This window comes from Myotis daubentonii, chromosome 17 (assembly GCF_963259705.1).
Source record: "Myotis daubentonii chromosome 17, mMyoDau2.1, whole genome shotgun sequence".
Taxonomy (NCBI): Eukaryota; Metazoa; Chordata; class Mammalia; order Chiroptera; family Vespertilionidae; genus Myotis; species Myotis daubentonii.
The window spans coordinates 2,607,583-2,628,335 of NC_081856.1; the positions used below are offsets into that span (position 1 = coordinate 2,607,583).

General features: G+C 50.6%; 1 protein-coding gene across 1 annotated transcript in view; it reads left to right on the forward strand.

The window, feature by feature from the left end:
• The first annotated feature begins 6,123 nt into the window (after nucleotides 1-6,123).
• Nucleotides 6,124-20,753, forward strand: part of CNGB3 (cyclic nucleotide gated channel subunit beta 3) — a 125,823-nt gene continuing 111,193 nt past the window's right edge. Inside the window, exons 1-2 of the mRNA XM_059673042.1 lie at nucleotides 6,124-6,381; nucleotides 17,646-17,727. Of these exons, the coding sequence (XP_059529025.1) occupies nucleotides 6,289-6,381; nucleotides 17,646-17,727 (175 nt within the window). The 5' untranslated portion in view covers nucleotides 6,124-6,288. The remainder of the gene's footprint in view (nucleotides 6,382-17,645; nucleotides 17,728-20,753) is intronic.

A 20,753-nucleotide genomic window follows, 5' to 3' on the forward strand; every position in this document is an offset into this window, starting at 1 on the left:
GGTTTGGACTTGTACTACCTGAGAGATTTGACTAAACATTTTAGAGATAATAATTCGACAAGGATGTATAAAATAGATGCTGCGATCCTACTGTCAAGGTGTAGAAGACAGGACTCATTTCAGAAGAGACTGAAGAGTTATGACAAGTCGTGGCCTGAAATTTAAAAAGTAAAAATAAATTAAGCAGAGTCTGTGAGTTGGGTGTCAGTGTTATATCAATGATGAGTCCCTGACTGGGAAGTTTGAACGGTGGTCACGTAGGAGTGTCCTTGTTTGGAAACACAGCAGACACGGGACATCATGTTTGCGGCTGCTCTCAGCCAGTTCAGGAAAAGAATGATAATTAGTTACACACAGGAAGACAGAGGGAGCAAACACAGTGAAATGTAAAATGTGATCCAACTGGGGGACCTTAATGACCAGACACTGGTTTCTTTGTAGTGTTCTTGTAACTTTTCTGTAAGTTTTAAATTATTTCAAAATAAGTTGGTTTCTTTTTAAATTTCTAACAAGTGTGTATGGAGATTCAACATGAGGGAGATTTATAAATCAATTTCAGAACTGAGGTTCAATGAAACCTGTGATTTCTTTGATATCAAGAAAAATATGGACAACATTTGCCAGGGTCCAGCCCCAGCGGGTCCAGGGGTCCCCAAAGGCGTAGACGGAGTCGGCGAAGAAGGAATGACACAGAGACAGCGTTCAGTTGATCAGCAGCCTAGCCAGGATCTCCAGCCAAGTTCTGGTCTCGATCTCCAGAGAGGTTCTGCTTAGGATCTCCAGCCAGGTTCTGTCCAGGTTCTCCAGGCAGGTCCAGTCACCAGGTTCTAGTCAGGCGCTCCTGCCAATCTCCGCAGTCAGGTTCAGTCCAGGATCCCCTGCCATGCTCTCTCGCCAGGCTCCGCCTCCAGGCTCCGAGGCCAGTCCCGGTCCAGGATCCTCCGGCATGCTCTCACCAGCGAAGTTATTCTGTCTCTAGAGAACGTTCTGTGTAGGTTCTGTGCCTAGGCTCTGTCTCTCTTGGTCCTGTCTTCCAAGTCCTGTGTCCTAAGTTCTGTGTTCTGCGTTCTGTGTTCTAACTTCTGTGTCTTGCTGTCTTGTTACATCTGTATTTATACCAGTTGATTCAATCCTATCAATCTCTATTACAAAGGTTAGGGCGTTTCTTATCTCCATTCCAGGGAGTAAAGATTATGTAGCTTAAGCATGATTGTTCATAGTTAAAGTGATTAATTACCCGCCTGGCACTTAGTTGAGGGGTTTTATTCCCTCCCTAACTTCAGGGGAAAATCCCTACCTGGGGATTCAACCTTTCTCGGAGAGGTGACCTTGGTTAAAACACAGCGCCAAGAAGGTGAGCAAACATATTAAGAACCGTATGCCATATATGCCAGGTCCCTTGAAACAGCAAGGATGGACCGGCTCCCAGCAAACATTATTCACACCAGTGCTCTGCTGGGCGCCTGATGGCCCCCTGTGGGTGAGCTTCCCCTGCCCACACACTCTTGAGTAGCCATCTGGACTCCAGGTGCATTGCTCACCACCTCCTCTGGCCAACCCCGAAGTCATTACAGAGTAGAGCCTGCTCCAGGGCTCAGACATGCTGGTGCGAACGAGAAGGAAGAAGGAAGAAGGAAGGACGGGGAGCAGCAGGAAGAATCAAAGAAAGGAATGGCTCATCCATGTACTAAGCATAAGGGAAGTTAAAGGAGTGATAGCACCTTAATAAAATAGGAAGTAGGAAGAAGCTTCTCAATTGGGGATAAAGAAGATAAATTTGTTTTTAAGTAGATTGATCAGAAAGCGATCACAGGACATTCCACATTAAAACCCCAGCGGACTGTAGGAATCTGGGGCTCAAACCTACAGGTGAAATAGACTCTGGCTTCTAACTAATCTCCTTCTCCGAAGATTTTCAAATTGCTCTATATTACCTGTATCCCTCAGGCCTAAGAAGTGAAATAAAGCTTTCACCACTGGTCAATGCTAGTGTTGGGAAGCAATGACATCCTCACATTGGGTCAAGGATCAATATATTTGCTTCACACACATTGGCGTTTGAGATACACATTGAGATAACCAACACCTATTATCATAAATCAACAACCACTTTCATTAGCAATTGGGTGTATTTTTCATCAGGACTAAGAACACCTTGGTATAGCTCAGAAATTCCTAAAACATTAGGTTCCAATCATTAATAAATTTAGAATATAGGGGGAAACCCAAAGGAAAGCAGCTTAGCCAGAGAGCTAATTGTATATAGACAATCTTCTTTAAGAAATGCACTTCTAATCTCCTTACATAACAGTAGATCGTGATGTTCAATTAACCAAAGTGCTTTCATTAGCTCACTGGATGATAAAAGGTCAATAAATAAGCAATGATAGTCCATAATTGGAACCAAACACTGAAGCAGGCCTAGCAACTTAGTGAAAAAATGTAAAGGAATGAAGAAACTTCCGTAGTTACCCCCCAATATTCATGCAACAAGTCCATCACAATTGGATTATGTTTATGAAATACTAACATAAGGATTTTTTCAAAACATTTATTCTATTAGTCACAGTCTAAGCCAATATAGCATTCATTAGTCACAGATGCCACTAGTTAGTAACAATCTCCTGAAGGCATTTTCACCCTTAATATCTGTTACATTCACTGCTCATACATTTTAATTATAAATTGAAAGCAATAAGCATTTCTACTTACTGAAATACTATATTTAAAATCACTTTAGTCTCACGTCAGCTGAGTGGCATTGCATCCAATCCCATTACACCTGCAGGTGACTGAAAACATCTAAATAGTCTAAATTTATCATCCCACTTCCAAATACTTCTAAATACTGTGCTACATATTTTATGATGGAAATGTCGCTAAGTATGAGTTGCTATAAATCCACTTGTAAGATCCTTCAATGTCATCAACTCAAGCAAAATAAATACATTTGGAAGTTTTATTGGATATTTACTTTTTGAACTTAGTGTTTTGCTAAAATGAAAAGAACATTAAATCAGTGTCTTTGGTTCCTTTTGGAGGCAATATAGACTATGGTTCGTATTTAGTTTAAAGAAAATTGTGTATGTACTTCCTAGTTATTGTTGATATTCACCAGTAATTTACTGAGGCTTGGCTTTGTGCCTGCGAAGGGCACTGTGAAATGGTAACTAGCTAATGGGTAACTAACAGGACTATGTTTTGGTGTCTGGAATGTCCCACCATGGCACGTGGTCTCTGGGAGTCCTCCTCCTTGCAGCCTGTGATGAGCATTAACTCTGCTTCAGCTTTGTTCTCATTTGCTGTGCCCTGACCCCTGGGCACACTCGGCCGCCTGCTCTTCTCAGCTAGAGGACAGTGCTCACAACTTCCATTGCGGACGCCGAATGGTAATTGTTGATGCCTCTTCTCTCTCAAGAATCTGTGTGTCCCTGGGCATGTGATGGTCATCTCTGTGTGCCCCACGGTGGCTAGCAAGCACCTAACAGTAAAACCTCAAGTGTTTAGTGCTCGATGCGATCATGTGCTTTAGTAAGCAGAGTATTTTAAATGTAGTGCCCTTCAGAAACACACTCTGTGTTACCCCGTTAATTAATGAGTGTTTGCTGAGCAGATGCTTTTCACGCGCCTTGAATCCAGGAGCCTGCGTAGCCTTCCCCAGGCCCCTCGGCCTGCTAGTCTGCCTCTGCCTCGCAGAAGATGCCAGCGCCTGCCCACAGGGGCCCAGCCTGGCGCTCCCTCCAGTCTGACCGTGGGAAGTGCTCTCAGTACCCACTGCCCTGCCGTTCACCTCTGCGGAGAGGCCAGTGGCCAAGCTCTCATCTTCCCCTGCAAATAGAACTCCCCCAAAACCTGGGGAAAACAGCTTCTCGCTATTTTGATTTAAGTGATTGTTTGAGGTTATCTGCTATAAACGCCCATTATAACTCAGTGGTCACTCTTTTCCCATTAATATTCAGATTTTGAAAATTTAATTCAGAAGGATCTCAAAGAGTAAGTTAAATGTTGCTTTCTTACGTAGACTTAGGGGGAATATACCCTTAGCTGGTAGTTTGTTTCCAATAGCCTGCCAGCAAAAAAGAAAGTGCAGCCCATGCCAGCTTCGGAACAGAGGAAACCGTGGTTGGAGACGTACTAGAAAGTGCTCTGCACCCAAAATCTCCCTCGGATGGGATGTCTGAAACCCACCCTAAGCATTCCTTCCAAGGGAGTGGCACTTCTCAAACTTGCTTCCTATTAAGTGGGAACTGTATTATGGACCCTCAGCATCGACTTGAATGACTTTATAGGAACAATATGCAAATACATCCCAGCCTGAAAGGAGGGGCACACTCCACTTGCTGGTATCTTTGTTGTTGTTGTTGGAAATCCTTAGGGAGGATGTCTTCCCATTGATTTTTAGAGAGAGCGGGAGGGGGAAGGGAGGGGAGAGAGAGAAACATTGATGTGAGAGGCCCCTTGACTGGTTGCCTCCCAAATGCGCTCTGACCGAGGCCAGGGTTCCAGCCTGCAGCCCAGGTTACATGCCTTCGATTGGGAATCAGACCCAGGACCCTTTGGCGGGAGGCCTACTCCCCAGCCCCCGAGCACACCGCCTTCTCCAAACTGGGCAGCTAACACCTGTCTGCAAACAGCATAAACGTAAACACCCGATTGCGGGAAAGCCCCGATGGGCTGGACAGCGCTGGCCGAGGCTGCTGCTAGTCCCCGAGGGGCGGGCGGCTGCTGGCGTGGCCTCCCTCCCTCCCTCCCTCTCTCCTGTCAGGGAGACCGGCCTCCCAGAGGTCCCAGGCCTCGGAGATGCGGTGCCTTCAGACAGTGCGGGTGGCGGCACGTGGCGGGAGGACTGCGGAGCCTCGCCCAGGCCGGCACAGGGGGACGCCAGGCTGCGGGAGCATCGGTGCGGCGCGTGCTGTGGGCAGAACCGAGGAAACACAGGTGAGGAGGGGCGTCTGTCCCCGGGGCTTCCCGCCCCGCGGAGGCCGCCCGTCTCTGCCCACCCGGCCATTTCTGCCCACCTGGCCCATCTCTGCCCACCCGGCCCGGCTCTGCCCACCCCCAGGTGCGGGGGGGGGGGGGGGGACAAGTGACAGGTCCGCCTGCGAGGCGCTCCCCCCCGTTGGTCACAATGGACTGCAATGCCTTCTGTGTTTATTTCCTGCTGGACCCCTGTGGGGTAGGAGTGCAGGTAATTTTTACAATTTATGAAAGTAATAATTCAACGGAACTGTCATTATCTAGATCTGCACAACAAGGAGTCGCATATATGCTTTCATGTTACTTCAGTGATTTGTAAGAGAATCATACACTTGTAAGAAAAATGATTTTCTCCGAACACTGTCTCTCCGGTTCTGGCTGAGTGGGCTCCTCGGCGCTAAGCACAGGACCTGGATGTGGCCGCACTGGCGTCACTGGGGCGGGACCCGCTCCAGGACAACCGCCCCGGGGGAGGGCCTTTGGGTGCAGACGAGCCCGCGGAGACAGTGTGAGGACAGGGAGAGAGGCGGACAGTGCCCTCCCTCTGGCCTCAGGGGGAACCAGCCCTGCAGACACCGGCTCTCAGGCATCAGCCTCCAGCGCTGGAGAAACGTTTCTGTTGAGTCTCTGGCCGGTGGTGCTGGCTGAGCAGCCCTGCTTAACTCCCGTGTAGGCTCCTCAACCTGCGGGGCGTTTTGGCGCCTACAGTGGGAAGCCATAGGTCTCACTTTTCATCATATTTCTAAGAAGCCCATTAATCTAATCAAACGATAAAATACCGATGCCTGGAAAAAAGAAAAACGCCGCCTGGACAGAAAGCAGAAACAATAGCTACTTCTCAGGCAGGACTAGAGCTGGGCCCTTGGGAGTGAGTGCCTGCTGCTTTATAATGTAGGACTTTGTGCATGCTCCAGTTTTTTAATCATTTGCATGTGTTACTTTGATTAACATGAGATAGATGGAGAAGGATAATGAGAAAGAAAAAATACACCAGTTAGCAATTTGATCATATTTAGTTCAGATCAAGGATAACGTTTTATTCAATCCTCTACTTATAAATATTCTCAGGGCATTTTGGCTCTCTCAAGTCTACAAACACAGATCAGATTGCCCAAGCAGTCGTGCCCTGCTGCTCTTAAGCCAAAGCCCTGACGATTGCCTCCAAGAATTACCCAGAACAAAATCGGATTAAACAACTAATTGGCTTGGCTTGTAATGAAAAGAAAAACAAAGGACATTTCTCTACCTGAAGACAGGCTCAGAAGAATAGCAGTTTCCTGAACCACGTCTCCAGTGTCCAAGTCGCTGACAATGAAATTCAACAAGGTGCGGCCGAGAGGAGGGGACGACGAAAATAAACAAGTCCCCAATCCCCGCAGCTCGCCTCTGCGGCCCAGGACTCAGGTATGCCCTTACATTCCTGGCTGGGCTTTATTCTCAGCACTGGGGGCCCAGTGCACGAATTCGTGTACCTTGAAAGGAACTGTGGGTTGCAAGGCTGTGGTGTGCACAAGGGTGGGTCTCAGCCCATCCTCCACACCCCTGCTGCCTCAGCCCCCGGTCCCCTGTCTGCTGGCAGCCCCACTCCCACTGCCACCACTCGAACATGTTGACGGTGCCACCCCACTTGCACCTGCTGATGACTGGGGCCAGCACCAGCAGTGGGTGCAAGCGGCGGCTGCTGCCTGGATTGCCCCTCAGGAGCAGGGGGAGGTAGAGAAGCTCTCAGGGGCGATTGGGGCCATCAGCTGCCGCTTGCACCTGCTGATGGCACCAAGCGATTGGGACCGGTGCTGGGCACTGGCAGCGGGTGTGAGTGGCGGCGCTGGTGCCAGCAGCAGGTATGAGCACCCAGTGGGACTGTGGCACACGGGAGCAAAGAATTTTCAGTAACCACCAGAGACTCGCCCCAATGACAGTGATCGGCGCCCCGCCTTGGTCTGGTGCTCCAGCTCACCTGCTCCACCATCCCACTGCCACCAATGTCCTACATGTTCCACGCTCTGCTGCCTGCTGCTGATGCTCGCCATGTTCCGCGCACATCCCTGGTGGTCAGCTCAAGTCATAGCGACCAGTTGTTCAATTGTTCCACCATTCAGTCTATTTGTATATTAGGTAGTGCGGTGCACGAAATTTGTGCACTGGGTGGGTGAGAGGAAGGGCCCCTCAGTCTGGCCTTCACCCTCTCCAATCTGAGACCCCTCAGGGAATGTCCGACTGCCGGCCTGTGCCTGCACTTTTAACAGATGACAGCTCCATTGTTGTTTCTTTCTTATGCTTAAAACCATTGGGATTAGTAGGTATTCAAAGTGTGTATACATTTTGGGGGGGCACCCTGTATATCTCTAGTCAGCAGTGAAAGAAGCCAACAGCAGATTTGGAACCCCCAGACAGGGAACCTCGCTCACTCCCCACATGTCTCTCCACTTCACTTTCCACCTTCGTGGGCAGCAGGAGAATCAACGTTTTCTCTCATTAATTCGGAAAAGCACGTCCTGTCACCCGCTGCCCGGCAGGAGTGCGCTAGGCCCCAAACAAGCGAGGCTCAGTCAGGGCAGCCTTCGCTCATGGGTGCTGGCACCCAAAGTGCACATTCCTCCTCTACAGTCGCCCCGACTATCCCACTGTTTCACTGAGAGGACGGAATTCCTCTCCGCCTCTGGGTTCTTGATCTTGAATGCTGATGGAAGGCACCTCAGCGAGGGCCGCCCGCGCCCACCAGATGTGTCTGTCTGCATCTGCTCCCGTCTCAGCACCTACATTAACCCCCCAGAGGTGATCTCATAGCTGCACTGGCCTCCGTGGGAACAGGGCATCACCACTCCGCCCTCTCACTGTCATCTCACAGGCGCCCACCCTCAGCACCCAGAACACCCAGACACTCTCCAAAGGACGTGAGCACATCAGAGGGGATGTGTGCACATCCTGTGGGGGTGTTAGGCATGCTGGGTTGATGGAAGTGTGGTGGAGAGGCAGGGGGAACTTGTGCACGCCTTGGTTTGCAACTGTTGCAGGCGTGGGAGAGTGACAGTGTGCTGGGGGATATTCGCACGCCAGGGGGGATGTGCACACTGGAGGCCTCTGGCTTTGCAGATCCGCAAACCGCCGTGGTGTGGCCAGGAGGACGTCAGTCTGGCCCACCACGGTGGCTGTCCCTGCGATCCTGCACCTTCTGGGCCAGGAGGCTGATCTTGCGCAGCCACTCCTGGGCACTGATGGCCTGCAGGCACTTCAGCTCAGCCTGCAGGCTCCGCTTGCTCACTCAGAGCTGTCACCACCACCATGTGGGGAGTACAGGCCGCCCTCCCCTGTCCAAAGGCTCTCTGCGCTGCTCACCTGCCCAGAGTGACTGGGGCTGGGTGGAAGCCAGGCGTCCTACCCTGCCCAACCCCAGCCGATCCGCCCCTGTGTGAGCTGCCGCCCCGCCGGGAAGGGTCACGGATCCGGGTCCAGGGACCGCGGACAGCCTCAAGCACTGCCCCCCATCTGGCAGCATCACAGATCCGGGTCCTGGGACCGCGGACAGCCTCAAGCACTGCCCCCTGCGTGGCAGGGTCACAGATCCAGTCCCGGACCGCGGACAGCCTTGCCCACTGCCGCTGGCATTCAGTATGCAAATTAACCACCATCTTGTTGCTTCAGGGTGGGGGTCCCCACCGGGGTGCCTGGCCAGTCTGGGTGAGGGGCTGAGGGCCGTTTTTAGGCTGCCCGCACCCCCTTCAGGGTGGGGTCCCCACTGGGGTGCCTGGCCAGCCTGGATGAGGGATGATGGCTGTTTGCAGCTGGTCACACCCCCTTCAGGGTGGGGGTCCCCACTGGGGTGCCTGGCCAGTCTGGGTGAGGGGCTGAGGGCCGTTTTCAGGCTGGTGGGCGACTGAAGCTCCCAACCTCTCCTTTTTTTCTTTCTTTTTTTTTTATTCTGGGAATTATTTACCTTCTATGGCTGTCACTGGAGCTGAGAGCTGGCTTTAGCTCTGAGGCCCAGCTGCAGCTCTGAGACCTCGGCTGCTGAAAGCAGGTATCTGCGTTTGTTCTATAATTGAAACTCTGTTGCGATCCTGCTGGCTGAAGCCCCGCTGGCTGAAAGCAGGTTTCTGGGTTTTGTTTAACTTCTATAATTGCAACATTGTTTCTTAGTGTGCAAGCTCAGAGGCTGGCAGCGGCAGGCAGGGAACCTTGGCTTCCTCCATCACTGGAGCAAGCAAGCCTCCTGTTCGCTTCAGCTGCCTGGCTGCCGGCTGCCATCTTGGTTGGCAGTTAATTTGCATATTGCCCTGATTAGCCAATGGGAAGCATGTCAGAGCTACGGTTAATTACCAAGTTTGTCTATTATTATATAGGATATAGGCTAGAGGCCTGGTGCATGAAATTAATGCATGGGAGGAGGGTCCCTCAGCCTGGCCTGCACCCTCTAGCAATCCAGAACCCCTGGGATCAGGCCTAAACTGGAAGATGGACATTCCTCTCACAATCCAGGACCTCTGGCCCCTAACCGCCTCTGCCTGCCTGCCTGATCGCTCCTAACCTCTCTGCCTGCCTGATCGCTCCTAACCTCTCTGCCTGCCTGATCGCCCCTAACTGCTCACCTGCCTGCCTGATCGCCCTTAACCACCTCTGCCTTGGCCACCGCCTCTGCAGCTTCATCCAGAATGACATCCAGAATGACATCCGGAAGGTCATTCGGCTCTCTGGTCTAATTAGCATATTACACTTTAATTATTATAGATTCCTCATCTAGTGATGGGTCTGCCAGACCCTGTGGTACATAAGACTGTGCCACGCTTCACCCACCACCATCTGGGTCACGTACTGTCTGTCTTTGGGATTTATGTATACTGTATCAATTTGCTCTAAAACAGAATAATAAATGTTCAGAAGACTATACTGGGGTTTGGAAAACCAAGTAAGACTTCTCATTGTTGATTTCACCTCTGTCATCATCCAAATGAAGTCATCTCGTGGATGTGACCTTGACTGTATGATTTAGTCTCAACAGAGAACCTCAAACACCCTGGTCTTATAAACTCTGATGGATCAGGAACTTCTCCCAACCAGGCGTTCTCTGTCGGGAGTAGCTGTCCTGGAGCCTTGGCAATGTCGGCAGACACTTGGTTGTCCAGCTCAGGCACAGGGATGTTCCTGGCACTTAGTGGGTTAAGACTAGAGACACCTTAAACTTCTAGGATGTACACACGAATTACCCAATTCTCAATGTCAGCACTGTCCTGGCGGAGGGCCCTGCTCTGGACAGAGCTTGTTGTGAATACTAAGCCTACTCATTGCAAAATGGAGAGAAGGCCTGCTCGGTAGCCTTGTTAGCAAATGAAAGATGTACACATAAAGTTGATGGTAGGGACTTCCCAGGTGACTATTATTATTATTATCATTAGTGTTAGGGTCGCCAAAGGAGGAACACACGAGGCCAAAAAGAGGTGAAGAATTATGAATTTATTAGGTCATCTGGATACCCAGATGGGCTGAGCTCCAAAATGGCACCAGCCCCCAAAGACAGGGAGTCAGAGGTTTTTAAAGGTGGGCTTTTTCTGGACGGAGAATTCTCTGTTCAGGTCTGGGTTCTGGGAAACTCTGGAGGGGAGAGATAATGGTCTTAGCAAGTGGAATGTGGTCTAAGCAAGTGGAATGTCCCTTGTGAAGTGGCCTACAGGCCAGTCCCAGGAGAGGGGTGTCAATTCAATTCTTTGATCAGACCGAACATCCAGCCTTTTCAGTTTATGGAATAGGAACAAGGATCATATCTTCTGTGTTTACTTCCTGCTGAGGGGGATGTCGGGATCTCAGGGGAACGGACTTTGAAAGCAGTGGGCTGGGGAGGGGGCGGCAGCATGGTTTCCCCAAGAGACGGGTTGGTGACGACTCGAGAACGGTTCTGTGGAGTGACTTGAGGTAAACGCTGGTCCTGAGGCTGCCACAGCGTCACTTGTCTGGTTTTGCTGCTTTTCTGGGCCTGGAGCTGAAACACAACTGAGACCTAGATGTGATCTTTACGGAGGAAAAAATCAGGGGTCTAAGCTGCCTGGCTGGTGATATGAAAGGGAGGATGGTTACCCTGGGGGTGAGGTTCCTGGGCACCTGGGGCTTTCTGCGCTGGTGAGTCACTGTACCGGGCCCATCCTCCTTGCTCTGGGGGTCCAAGGGATGATGAGGCCTGGGCACAAAAGGACGTTATGATGGTATCGAGAGGTGGTTTCTTCTGAGTACAAGGAAGATGTGTAACCTGGTGGAGACAGACTGTTTTAGACATTTACATCTTACTGGGGCAAAAGCTAAAAGAACAAGAATTATGACAAATGTTCTGGTGCAAGGAAAGAGACACGTTTTTGGAGAGTTGTAGTCTAACATACCAAAATGAGGTTTATTCTCAAATCATTTACTCTTAAGTGCCCTTGGTTTAGGGAAGATAGGGTTTTCTAGATGGCTACAGACAGCTGTTTTACTATCTCAGTTTCCCTGTTCTGTTTGTCCTGGTTTTCTGGCCTGTGTCATTTATATAACTTCCTTTTAACATTTCTCCCTACAAACCTTCTATAACTTTCATAAATCTTCTTACAACTTTTCGCAAACCTTTTCTTTCAACTTTCACAAACATTCTTACAACTTTAACTCACTTTTTTTCCCCCTTCTGTATGCATGTCCATGCCTTATGCCTTCTATTGTCAACTCTTAAATCTGAATTTTCCAATGATAACCAAAAAGTAAACAGCCAGCCGAAACCGGTTTGGCTCAGTGGATAGAGCGTCGGCCTGCGGACTGAAAGATCCCAGGTTCGATTCCGGTCAAGGGCATGTACCTGGGTTGCGGGCACATCCCCAGTAGGAGATGTGCAGGAGGCAGCTGATAGATGTTTCTCTCTCATCGATGTTTCTAACTCTCTATCTCTCTCCCTTCCTCTCTGTAAAAAATCAATAAAATATATTTTTAAAAAAAAAGTAAACAGCCAGCATTTCTTACTGACATTTATGAACATTCTCACTTTCAAGAAACATACCTTTAACAAATCACAAGACATTATATTAACAGTTCCAAATGTACTTTATAGATTTTTCTGTTACAAAAGCTAAAATCAGGTGAACTTAAAACTTGTTGAAATATTTAGATGTTTATCATTTAAACCAGGATTGCTACAAAGCTTTTAAGTTGCCAGAGAAGATTTTGGAAAATTAGGTATAGGCATTGAGGCTGGAGAAAAGGCTGAGGGGGCAGATGGAGCAGGCCCTGCAGCCTGTTCTAGGAAGGCAGTTTCCAGGCCTCCAGCCACTTAGATTTAAAACTGCCACATTTTTCCTTAGAGTACCATGCTAAGGTTTGGGTGATAATGAGTTCAGCTTCTGATAGTAGCCGGACTGTTAAGTAAGGGTGGAGGGGTGAGAAGGTGCTGAGGTGAGAGCAGATTTTTTAGAGCATTAAAGGGGTGAGAATGCTGGCCTTGGGATCTAAAGGCTCAGTGAGTGGTCCCTTGCTCAGGGGGAGACTAAAGTTGGGAGCCCAGAGGTGAAAGTATCCAGCGAGCCCAAGAAAGGAGACCATTTTCTGTTTAGAGGAGGGGACAGTCATGGAGGAGATAAGGCATTTACAGTCCAAGGAATGGTTCAGCCTTGGGGGGTGAGAGAGTGAAACTGAGGCAGGTGTCTGTGGTTTGGGACAACTGGGCTTTATGAGGGGATGCCTGGTGGCCCTGGCCGGGCACTGAGGTAGAACAAGAAAAGAGTGAATGGGGGTATCTAGTAAGATGCAGTGTAGAGGTGCGGTGACTAATGGCTGTGAGGGGACATAATAGAGACTGAGGAGGGGACAAGGGTCCCAGCGAATATGGGGAGGGCAGAATAAGTGGCCCCAGTGTCCGTTAAAAAGGAGATTGGCTTACCTGCCACCACAGTCGTTACCGGAGGCTCTGTCCTGGTGATGAAAGTCTGTGGGGCCCTGTTGGGGCCTGGGCAGCTTCTTCGGTGGCCAGTCCCAGGAGGTCTAGGAGCTCCAACCCGGATCCAGAGGGCGGCCGTGCTGGACTGGCGGAGGCCTGACCCGGAGAGGCCAGACTGCAGTCTGATTTCCAGTGGCCTTCCTTCCTCACCTTGGGCAGGGCCCAGGCGGGGGTTTGAGCAGGACTTGGCTCAGTGTCCTTCCTTGCTGCATTTGAAGCATGGGCCCATAGAGGGCTTAGCCCCTGGCTTACTCTCGGTTGGAGAACTGGCACTTCGTTTGGGGTTCATGAGAGCGGTGGCTGGGAGCTGAAAGGCCTCCTTCTGGGCTTCAGGCTTGGCCTGATCTCGCCTTTGTTTTTGGATTTGGGTCTCCTCATCTCTATTATTAAAGACCTTAAAGGTCAGGTTAACGAGGTCTTTTGAGGGGTTTGTGGACTTGTGTCTATATTTGGAAGTTTGCAAGTATGTCGGGGGCTGCTTGGGCTATAAAATGGGTGTTCAAAATAAGGGCACCCTCTGGAGAGGGGGTCTCAGGTGGTCAATTTCTATAAGGCCCCTGTGAGGTGGGAGAGGAGAGCTGTGATTCCGTCAGGGCCTTGAGTGATTTCATTAATTTTGCCATAATTGACCACAATGCCCTCAGTTCCTGCTGCCTCCCTCAGGGGTAGAATGGGCGCAGGAATAGAAGAGGCTGTTGAGGGTGGTCTTTGCATGGCCTGAGAGCGAGTGTTCGGTGGGAAAGGCTGTTTTGGAGCTTGCATTCTTGGGATTTGGGCTCTCAGGGGCTGGGGGAGAAGGTGGTTGCTGGTTAGGAGGGTCTGGGTTTTGGGAATCTACTTACTGCAGGTGAGGGAGGTGTAAAGGGGTAGCGGTCGGTGGTCTGTTGGCTCAAAAGTAGATTCAGAATCAGAAGTGTTGTGGGGTGATGTTTTGAGTGAAGGAGAAAGATCTGATGAGTACAGCAGGGCTGAGAGAGCAGGTTGGGACTGGAGGGTAAAGAGGCCTGGACGGAGGGAGCCTCTGAGCATTTTCTATTGTGGTGACAGCAATTATGTAACTTGTGCAATGTGGTAAAATTAAAAGCGCCGTTTTCAGGCCATTGAGACTTATTATCTAGCTTATGTTGTGGTCTAACAGTGTCACACAAAAAAATGAGGTGGTTGGGCATGGTCTCCCCCGCGAGTGTGCAGAGGGAGTGGGCGTGGCCCAAGAGAGAGGAAGGGTGAGTGACAGACCACAGATCCAAAGGTGACTGTTTAGGGCAGGCGTCCTCGCTGCTAAACCAATCACCACAAGAAACGAGAGGTGACCCCCTGGACTGGGCGTCCCCAATCCAGAAGGACCCAAAGCCGAATGTCTGAGGAGCCTTCTGGCCCAGCGCTAGGACTTTTGCGAAGTCGGTGAGAGAGAGTGGGCAGAAGACTCGAGACGAGGGGAATTGTGGGAGTCACTCACCTAGAGAAGACTGGCCGGCGTGGGATGGAGGGCCAGCGATGGAGGAGGAGAGATTCCCGATCTGGCGTCCTCCTTGGTTGGTGCGGGAGGGTCCATATGGGAGGGAGGCCTAATCGAGGCCAGCAATGAAGTCACCCGAGTAGGATGCAGAGGTAAACCCAGGTCGAGCTGCCTCTGCCTACTGCTCTCCGAGTAGCAAACTTGACCGAAGCTGGGGCGATGGCTCCCATCCTCATGGAACCCTCTCAGGTTTCAGTACCAAATGTTAGGGTCACCGAAGGAGGAACGCACAAGGCCAAAAAGGTGAAGAATCATGAATTTATTAGGTCATCAGCATTAGATGGGCTGAGCCCCAAAATGGTGCCAGCACCCAAAGATGGGGAGTCAGAAGTTTTTAAATGACTCTATGAGGGCTTTTTCTGGGCAGAGAATTCTGGGAAAGTCTGGAGGGGAGAGGTAACGGTCTCAGCAAGTAGGATGTGGTCTAAGCGAGTGGAGTGTCCATTGTAAAGTGGCCTGAAGGTCAGCTCCCAGGGGAGGGACATCGATTCAATTATTTGATCAGACCTAACAATTAGTATTAATCACTTGTGTTTCTATAACGGATTTAAGCCCGAAGTGATCATTATATGATCACCAGTCACTTACCACTGTCTACAGAACCTCTATGAATTCCTCACTAGATTCACCTAAAGAGCTGCATGAGGTCAGAGCAGTCATCATGCTCCCATGGGGAGAAGCGGGTGGAGGCGGTCAAGTGCAAGCAGCTGCACGTCAGGGACCAGAGGCGCAGGGCCAATGACTCCATTAGAGGAGCCTGGAGCCCGGAAACCACCGAGACGACTGGGCATTGGCCGTAGGAAGGTTGCTGTCCCTTTCAGTTATCGGTGGCTCCTCGCAATGGGAAGGTGAAGAGGGGCCCTGGCCTTCTCTCTAACCCAGAGGTTCTCAACCTGTGGGTTGAAACCCATTCGGCGGTCGAACGACCCTTTCGCAGGGGTCGCCTAAGACCATCCTGAATATCAGACATTTACATTACGATTCATAACAGTAACAACATTACAGTTATGAAGTAGCAACGAAAATAATTTTATGGTTGGGGGTCACCACAACATGAGGCACTGTATTAAAGGGCCAGAAGGTTGAGAACCACTGCTCTAATCGGCACTTTAAACGTTATTTATTTTTTAGTTATCTTTATTGTTGAAAGTATTACAGTATTATAGATGCCCCCTCCCCCCAACCCCCCCCCCCGACCCCATGGACTCCTCCACCGTTCCCGTCCCCTCGCCGGGCCGTCCCCGCACTACTGTCTGTCCGTGGGCTGTGTTTACAAACTCACACTGTCACGGATGTCGAGCCGGGTCCGTCCCTTCGGCTCACCGGTCTGTGCTTTTCCTGGGGAAGTCATGGTTATGTTCCCCCAGAGCACAGAACAGCAGCTACAACGCAGCTGACAGCAATGCTGCGCCGAGCCACGTGCCCGCCTGCTGACCCTCCCGGGGGAAGGGGCCGGTTAGGAGGGCTGCTCACACAGCCAGCACATTGCAGAGCCGGGGTGGGACCCTGCTCCTGGACGCAGCCCTGAGACCCCAGGCAGAGGCCTGCTGTTCAGAACAGGAGGAGCGTCATGAGGAGTCAGCTTTCCCAGTGGGGGAGGGGCGGCGGAGAGGAGGCGGAGGGAGGGGGGAAGCTTCTGCACACACAGGGGTCCCCAGCGGGGCCTGGACTGGACCCAGGAGGGTGCTCCCGGAGGCCCCCCGGTGGCCCTGGGTGCCGTCAGTCACACTCAGACCTTGTCATGTTTGAGGAATCAGCTGCACCGACTCTTTCCATGAACATGTGGAAGAACAGTTTCTCTGCAGTTGCAAATGTTGAATGTTAAACATGACAAAGTTAAAACCATGTTTTCCTCCACAGAGACACCTCCTAGACATTGAAACAACACTTCTAACCACAGTATTCTAACCACAAACAGAGGGTCAAGCCCAATAAGAAAACATCTATGAATGAGTCAATCAGTTTACATTGTATTTTTTAAAGTGTCATTTAAATATTTAATTCTCGAACCAAAATGTTTTAGATAATTCACATTTACCAATAACAGCTAAATCAGAACTGTGACCTCCACTCACCGAGCCCGCCTCTCGTCCCCCAGAATCAGACAGCGCCAGGACGGAATGTCTGTGGCAGCGTCGCGCCCGACATGACAGCACCTGCTGGAGCGGCTTTGTCTCTGCTTTGAAATGCACCAGGGGTCGCTGCCTTTCCCGCCTCTCGCTGGCCTGCCAGTCACCTAAGAACAGCCGCTTTGTCCAACACACATGGCTATTGTGAGGCCTCAATTAAGTCATCTGGTTAATTGGCCTCCAAGTTAGAAACGTCTCTGACACACAGTGTCTGTGTACAACATCAGACAACAAGGCCTAACGCCCTCAGTCACGTCCCTGCTGCTCCCTGCTCTCCTCCGCACGCCTTCCCGCCCGGCCCTCCTCCTGTGCAGTCACACCTCAGGCTTCCACTGGCCATGCCTCGCTGCCTGGGCTATTTTCTCTGCCTCGTCCATCTGCAAAGAAAATCCCATCATTTTGTAAAATGGAGAGTTGCCTCCTTTTTGAGAGGGTGCTCCCCTTCCCTCTACCCCGTAGCCTGGAACACGGCACCTTTCCCATCTGTCCTACAGCATCGTCTCACCCCCAGAGCGCTTGTTTGCAGGGACATGTTGTGTGTCTGCTCCCCCTGCTGCACTGGGAGCACCAAGGAGCCCTCTCTCCATGTCCTCCCAGAGCCGGCTCTCCTCTCTCCTCATAGGAACACTCTCAGGCGTGCACTGTGAGATGCCAGTCAGACAAATGGTGAGGGAGGGGCGCAGGAGGTCATGCAGGGAAGACAGCAGCACAGAGTGAAGGCACTGAACACTCTCTTCTCCCGTCATTTTACCTTCGTGCCATAAAGACCTAGACCAGGACAAGCCTCGGGCTGCAAGAGAGGAGGGCCAGGCCCCGGAGGAAGGTGTACCCGGGAGGAAGGGGCGCCCTGGGAGGGGCGGCAACCTCCTGCCGGACGGAGTGTGCCTGTGGCCAGCGCTGCAAGGGCATGAGGGCGGCTGATCTTTCATTCCTGGGCAGAAATGATTATTTTCACTGTGTCATAAGCAAAGGGTCAATTCAGGTGACTGATCTGATGATGGAATGAAAAACTGCGTTGTATCTTACATTCAACTTCATCTTTATGTGACTTAGTCACGTACAATCTCTATTTTGCTTCTCAAAGGGAGAAAGCAAAAGTGAAAGGACGTCTCTCGAAGCCACGCTGACTTCCATCCCATCTGAAGAGGCCCATCTCAGAGCCCCAGGTCAGAGCTCCTCCCCGCCTTCCCCCCCGGCCCCCTGCAAGCCAGAGGCCCAGGTCAGAGCCCGGCCGTGGGAAACAATAGAGAGGCCTGAACTCTGGGTCTGGGCAGCCGGCCCTGGGCCAGGCACCCTCCACTGGACCACACTGGAGGCTGTTTGAAATCTGAATATTCATGAGAACATTCTTTCTTCATTCAGTCGCTGATTCATAGATGCATTTACATTTAATTGATTGAGGCAGCCTTGGTTAATGGCATTGCTTTCAGGTGTGCAGGGCTCAAAGTCAGCAACTGTGAGCTCTGTCATGCTCGCCACCCAAGCCTACTTCCTCGTGTCCACAGGCAGTGACCCCTACTCAACCCTCCCTCTGTGCCCACCCACCTGGTGTCTGTACCTATGAGTTGCTTTGTTTGTTTTGTTCATTTATTTTTTGTTTCATGTTCCACATCCAATCTAATAAAGAGGGAATATGCAAATTGACCATCACACTGTCACAAAGATGGCGGCACCCACAGCCAAGGGGGAGGGGTTTTCGTAATACAAGATGGCTGTGCCCACAGTGGAGGCCAAGTTCCCCTAACCAGCCTTAACAAACCATCAGCAGGGACCTGAGGCTGCACCCCCCACCCAGTGGGGCTTGACAGGGGACCTCAGACTGCGCTCCCAACCCAGTGGGGCTTGACGAGGGACCTGAGGCTGCAGCCCCTGCCCAGCAGTGCTTGACAGGGGAATCTCAGACCATGCCCCCTGCCCAGCGGGGCTTGACAAGGGTGGGGATGGCTGGGTCTGGATCTGGCCCAATGGGGGTGGGGCCAGTTGGGTCTGGGTCTCGTGTGATTTTGAGGTGCACCATGGGTGGGTGGGGACTTGACTCTGGGTCTCGCGGCGTGCCCCAGACTCTGACAGGAGGAAGATTTTCATATACATTTTACTAATTTTCTTTCATCTCTGATACTTCTATTGTAGAGAAAAGGCAAATAGCAATATTGAAATATTTCCTCTAATTAATCCCCTTTTAATGTGCACAAATTTTGTGCACCGGGTGACTAGTATAAAATAAAGTGAAATCAGACAGTTTTTCCCTTTTCTATCTGACTTATTTCACTTAGCATAATATTCTCACAATCCACCCATGTTGCCACAAATGGAAATATTTCATCTTTTTATGGCTGAGCAATATATCATTTTTATATGTGCCACCTCTTCTTTATCCAATCATCTGTCAGTGACACTCAGGCTGCTTCTGTATCATAGTTATTGGAAATCATGCTGCAATGAACATAGGGGTGTATATAGTTTTACAAATTAGTGTTTTCATATTTGGGGGTATATACCCAGAAGAAGACTTGTTGGACCATATGGCAGGATATTCTTAATTTTTTAAGAAACCTCTATACCGTTTTCCATCTCTCCCCACCAATAGATGCTTTTCATCCCCTCCCATGTGCCAGGTACTTGCCTATGGGCTGGGGATACGGCGTGGATAACAATCTGTGTTAACGTAGGCTCGTAATGAGCAGTGCCGTCTCAGATGAGGGTTACAAAACAACAACGCAGACGTGGCTGCACCTGTGTAAGGCTGTGCTCACACCTCTGCTCCTCTCCCTGTAAACGCTCTCACTGGAAATGCATCTACCCTAAGGGGACCACTCTTGTTTCTATGTTGTGATTCCCGGTCCATCTCAGGCCAGTGCCTTTTAAAGGCCCTGCCCAGTGGTTTCCAAGTGGCACTGACGCACACCCGTGTCCTGCTGCCATCACAGAAAGCGCGTCTGAAGCTGAACTCCCTGCCTCTGCTTCAAAAAGCTCCCTCTCCTGATGGTTTCTGTTCCTGCTCCTGTCACTTCGTCAGTGTTCCAAGCTTGAACCCTCATTCCTGGTCTCCTCCTCTCCTTCCTGTGAAGGAGATCAGTCCCCAAACCTTTAGAAATGGCCTCAAGTCCACTCCATCCCTCTCCTGCACCACCCGTACCGGCCTTGCCAGGAGTTCAGCTGACCTGCTCTCCACGCCCTCTATGTAAGCGGTTCTCAACCTGTGGGTCGCGACCCCTTTGGCAGTCGAACGACCCTTTCACAGGGATCACCTAAGACCATCCTGCATATCAGATATTTACATGACGATTCATAACAGTAGCAACATTACAGTTATGAAGTAGCAACGAAAATAATTTTATGGTTGGGTCACAACATGAGGAACTGTATTTAAAGGCCAGAAGGTTGAGAACCACTGCTCTATGTGGTCTCTACAGGAGACTCTGTCTTCACCCGTCCCTCCCCTTTTCATGCAGCCCAAAGGCTGTGAGCAGATCACTAACCACCACAGTGATCTCACGTCTGCGCTCAGAGCCCCAAGGGCCTCCATGCTGCTTGCGGACAAAACCTAACTGACATGGCCTGACTGCAGGCCCCATGCAGTCCCTGCGGCCCCAGGATGAACGCTGCTCTGTGACCAGGAAAATGCTGAAAAGACAGAGCATCTCTGGGATGGAATGTGCTGTTGTTAAATATAAAACAGGAGATTAGTGTCGTAAAACCTGAGTAAATGGCTTTGTGTCTCACCTGTTAGACAAAATCTGCACACAATGATTTTTAAGGGCTTTCTGTTTTTATCAGAACAAACTTTCAAACTGAGGCAAACTGGGTTTTTATTAGCCAAAACTTCTCTAGGGATAAAACTAAGAAATACAAGCAACATCCTATTAATAAAAGCATAGTATGCAAATTGTCCCCTCTAATGGGAGTTGTCTGGGAGTTCGACCAGGGGGCGGGGCCAGCCAGGGGAAGGGAGGGAGTACCCAGCAGGCAGCTGGCAGCCGCTAGCGACCCTACCAGTGCACGAATTTCATGCACTGGGCCTCTAGTTGTAAACAAAGAAGCAAGTCACAAGAATAGTTTTGAGTAAGCAAATTCCTGGCAGAAGATCCCCACAATTAAACATTGAAGAATGGCCCCATTCTCGCCACGTTCCACCCCTGTTTCAGCGGAAAGGAAAGGCTGAGGGGAGAAAACACCTCGTGCAGCAGGAGGT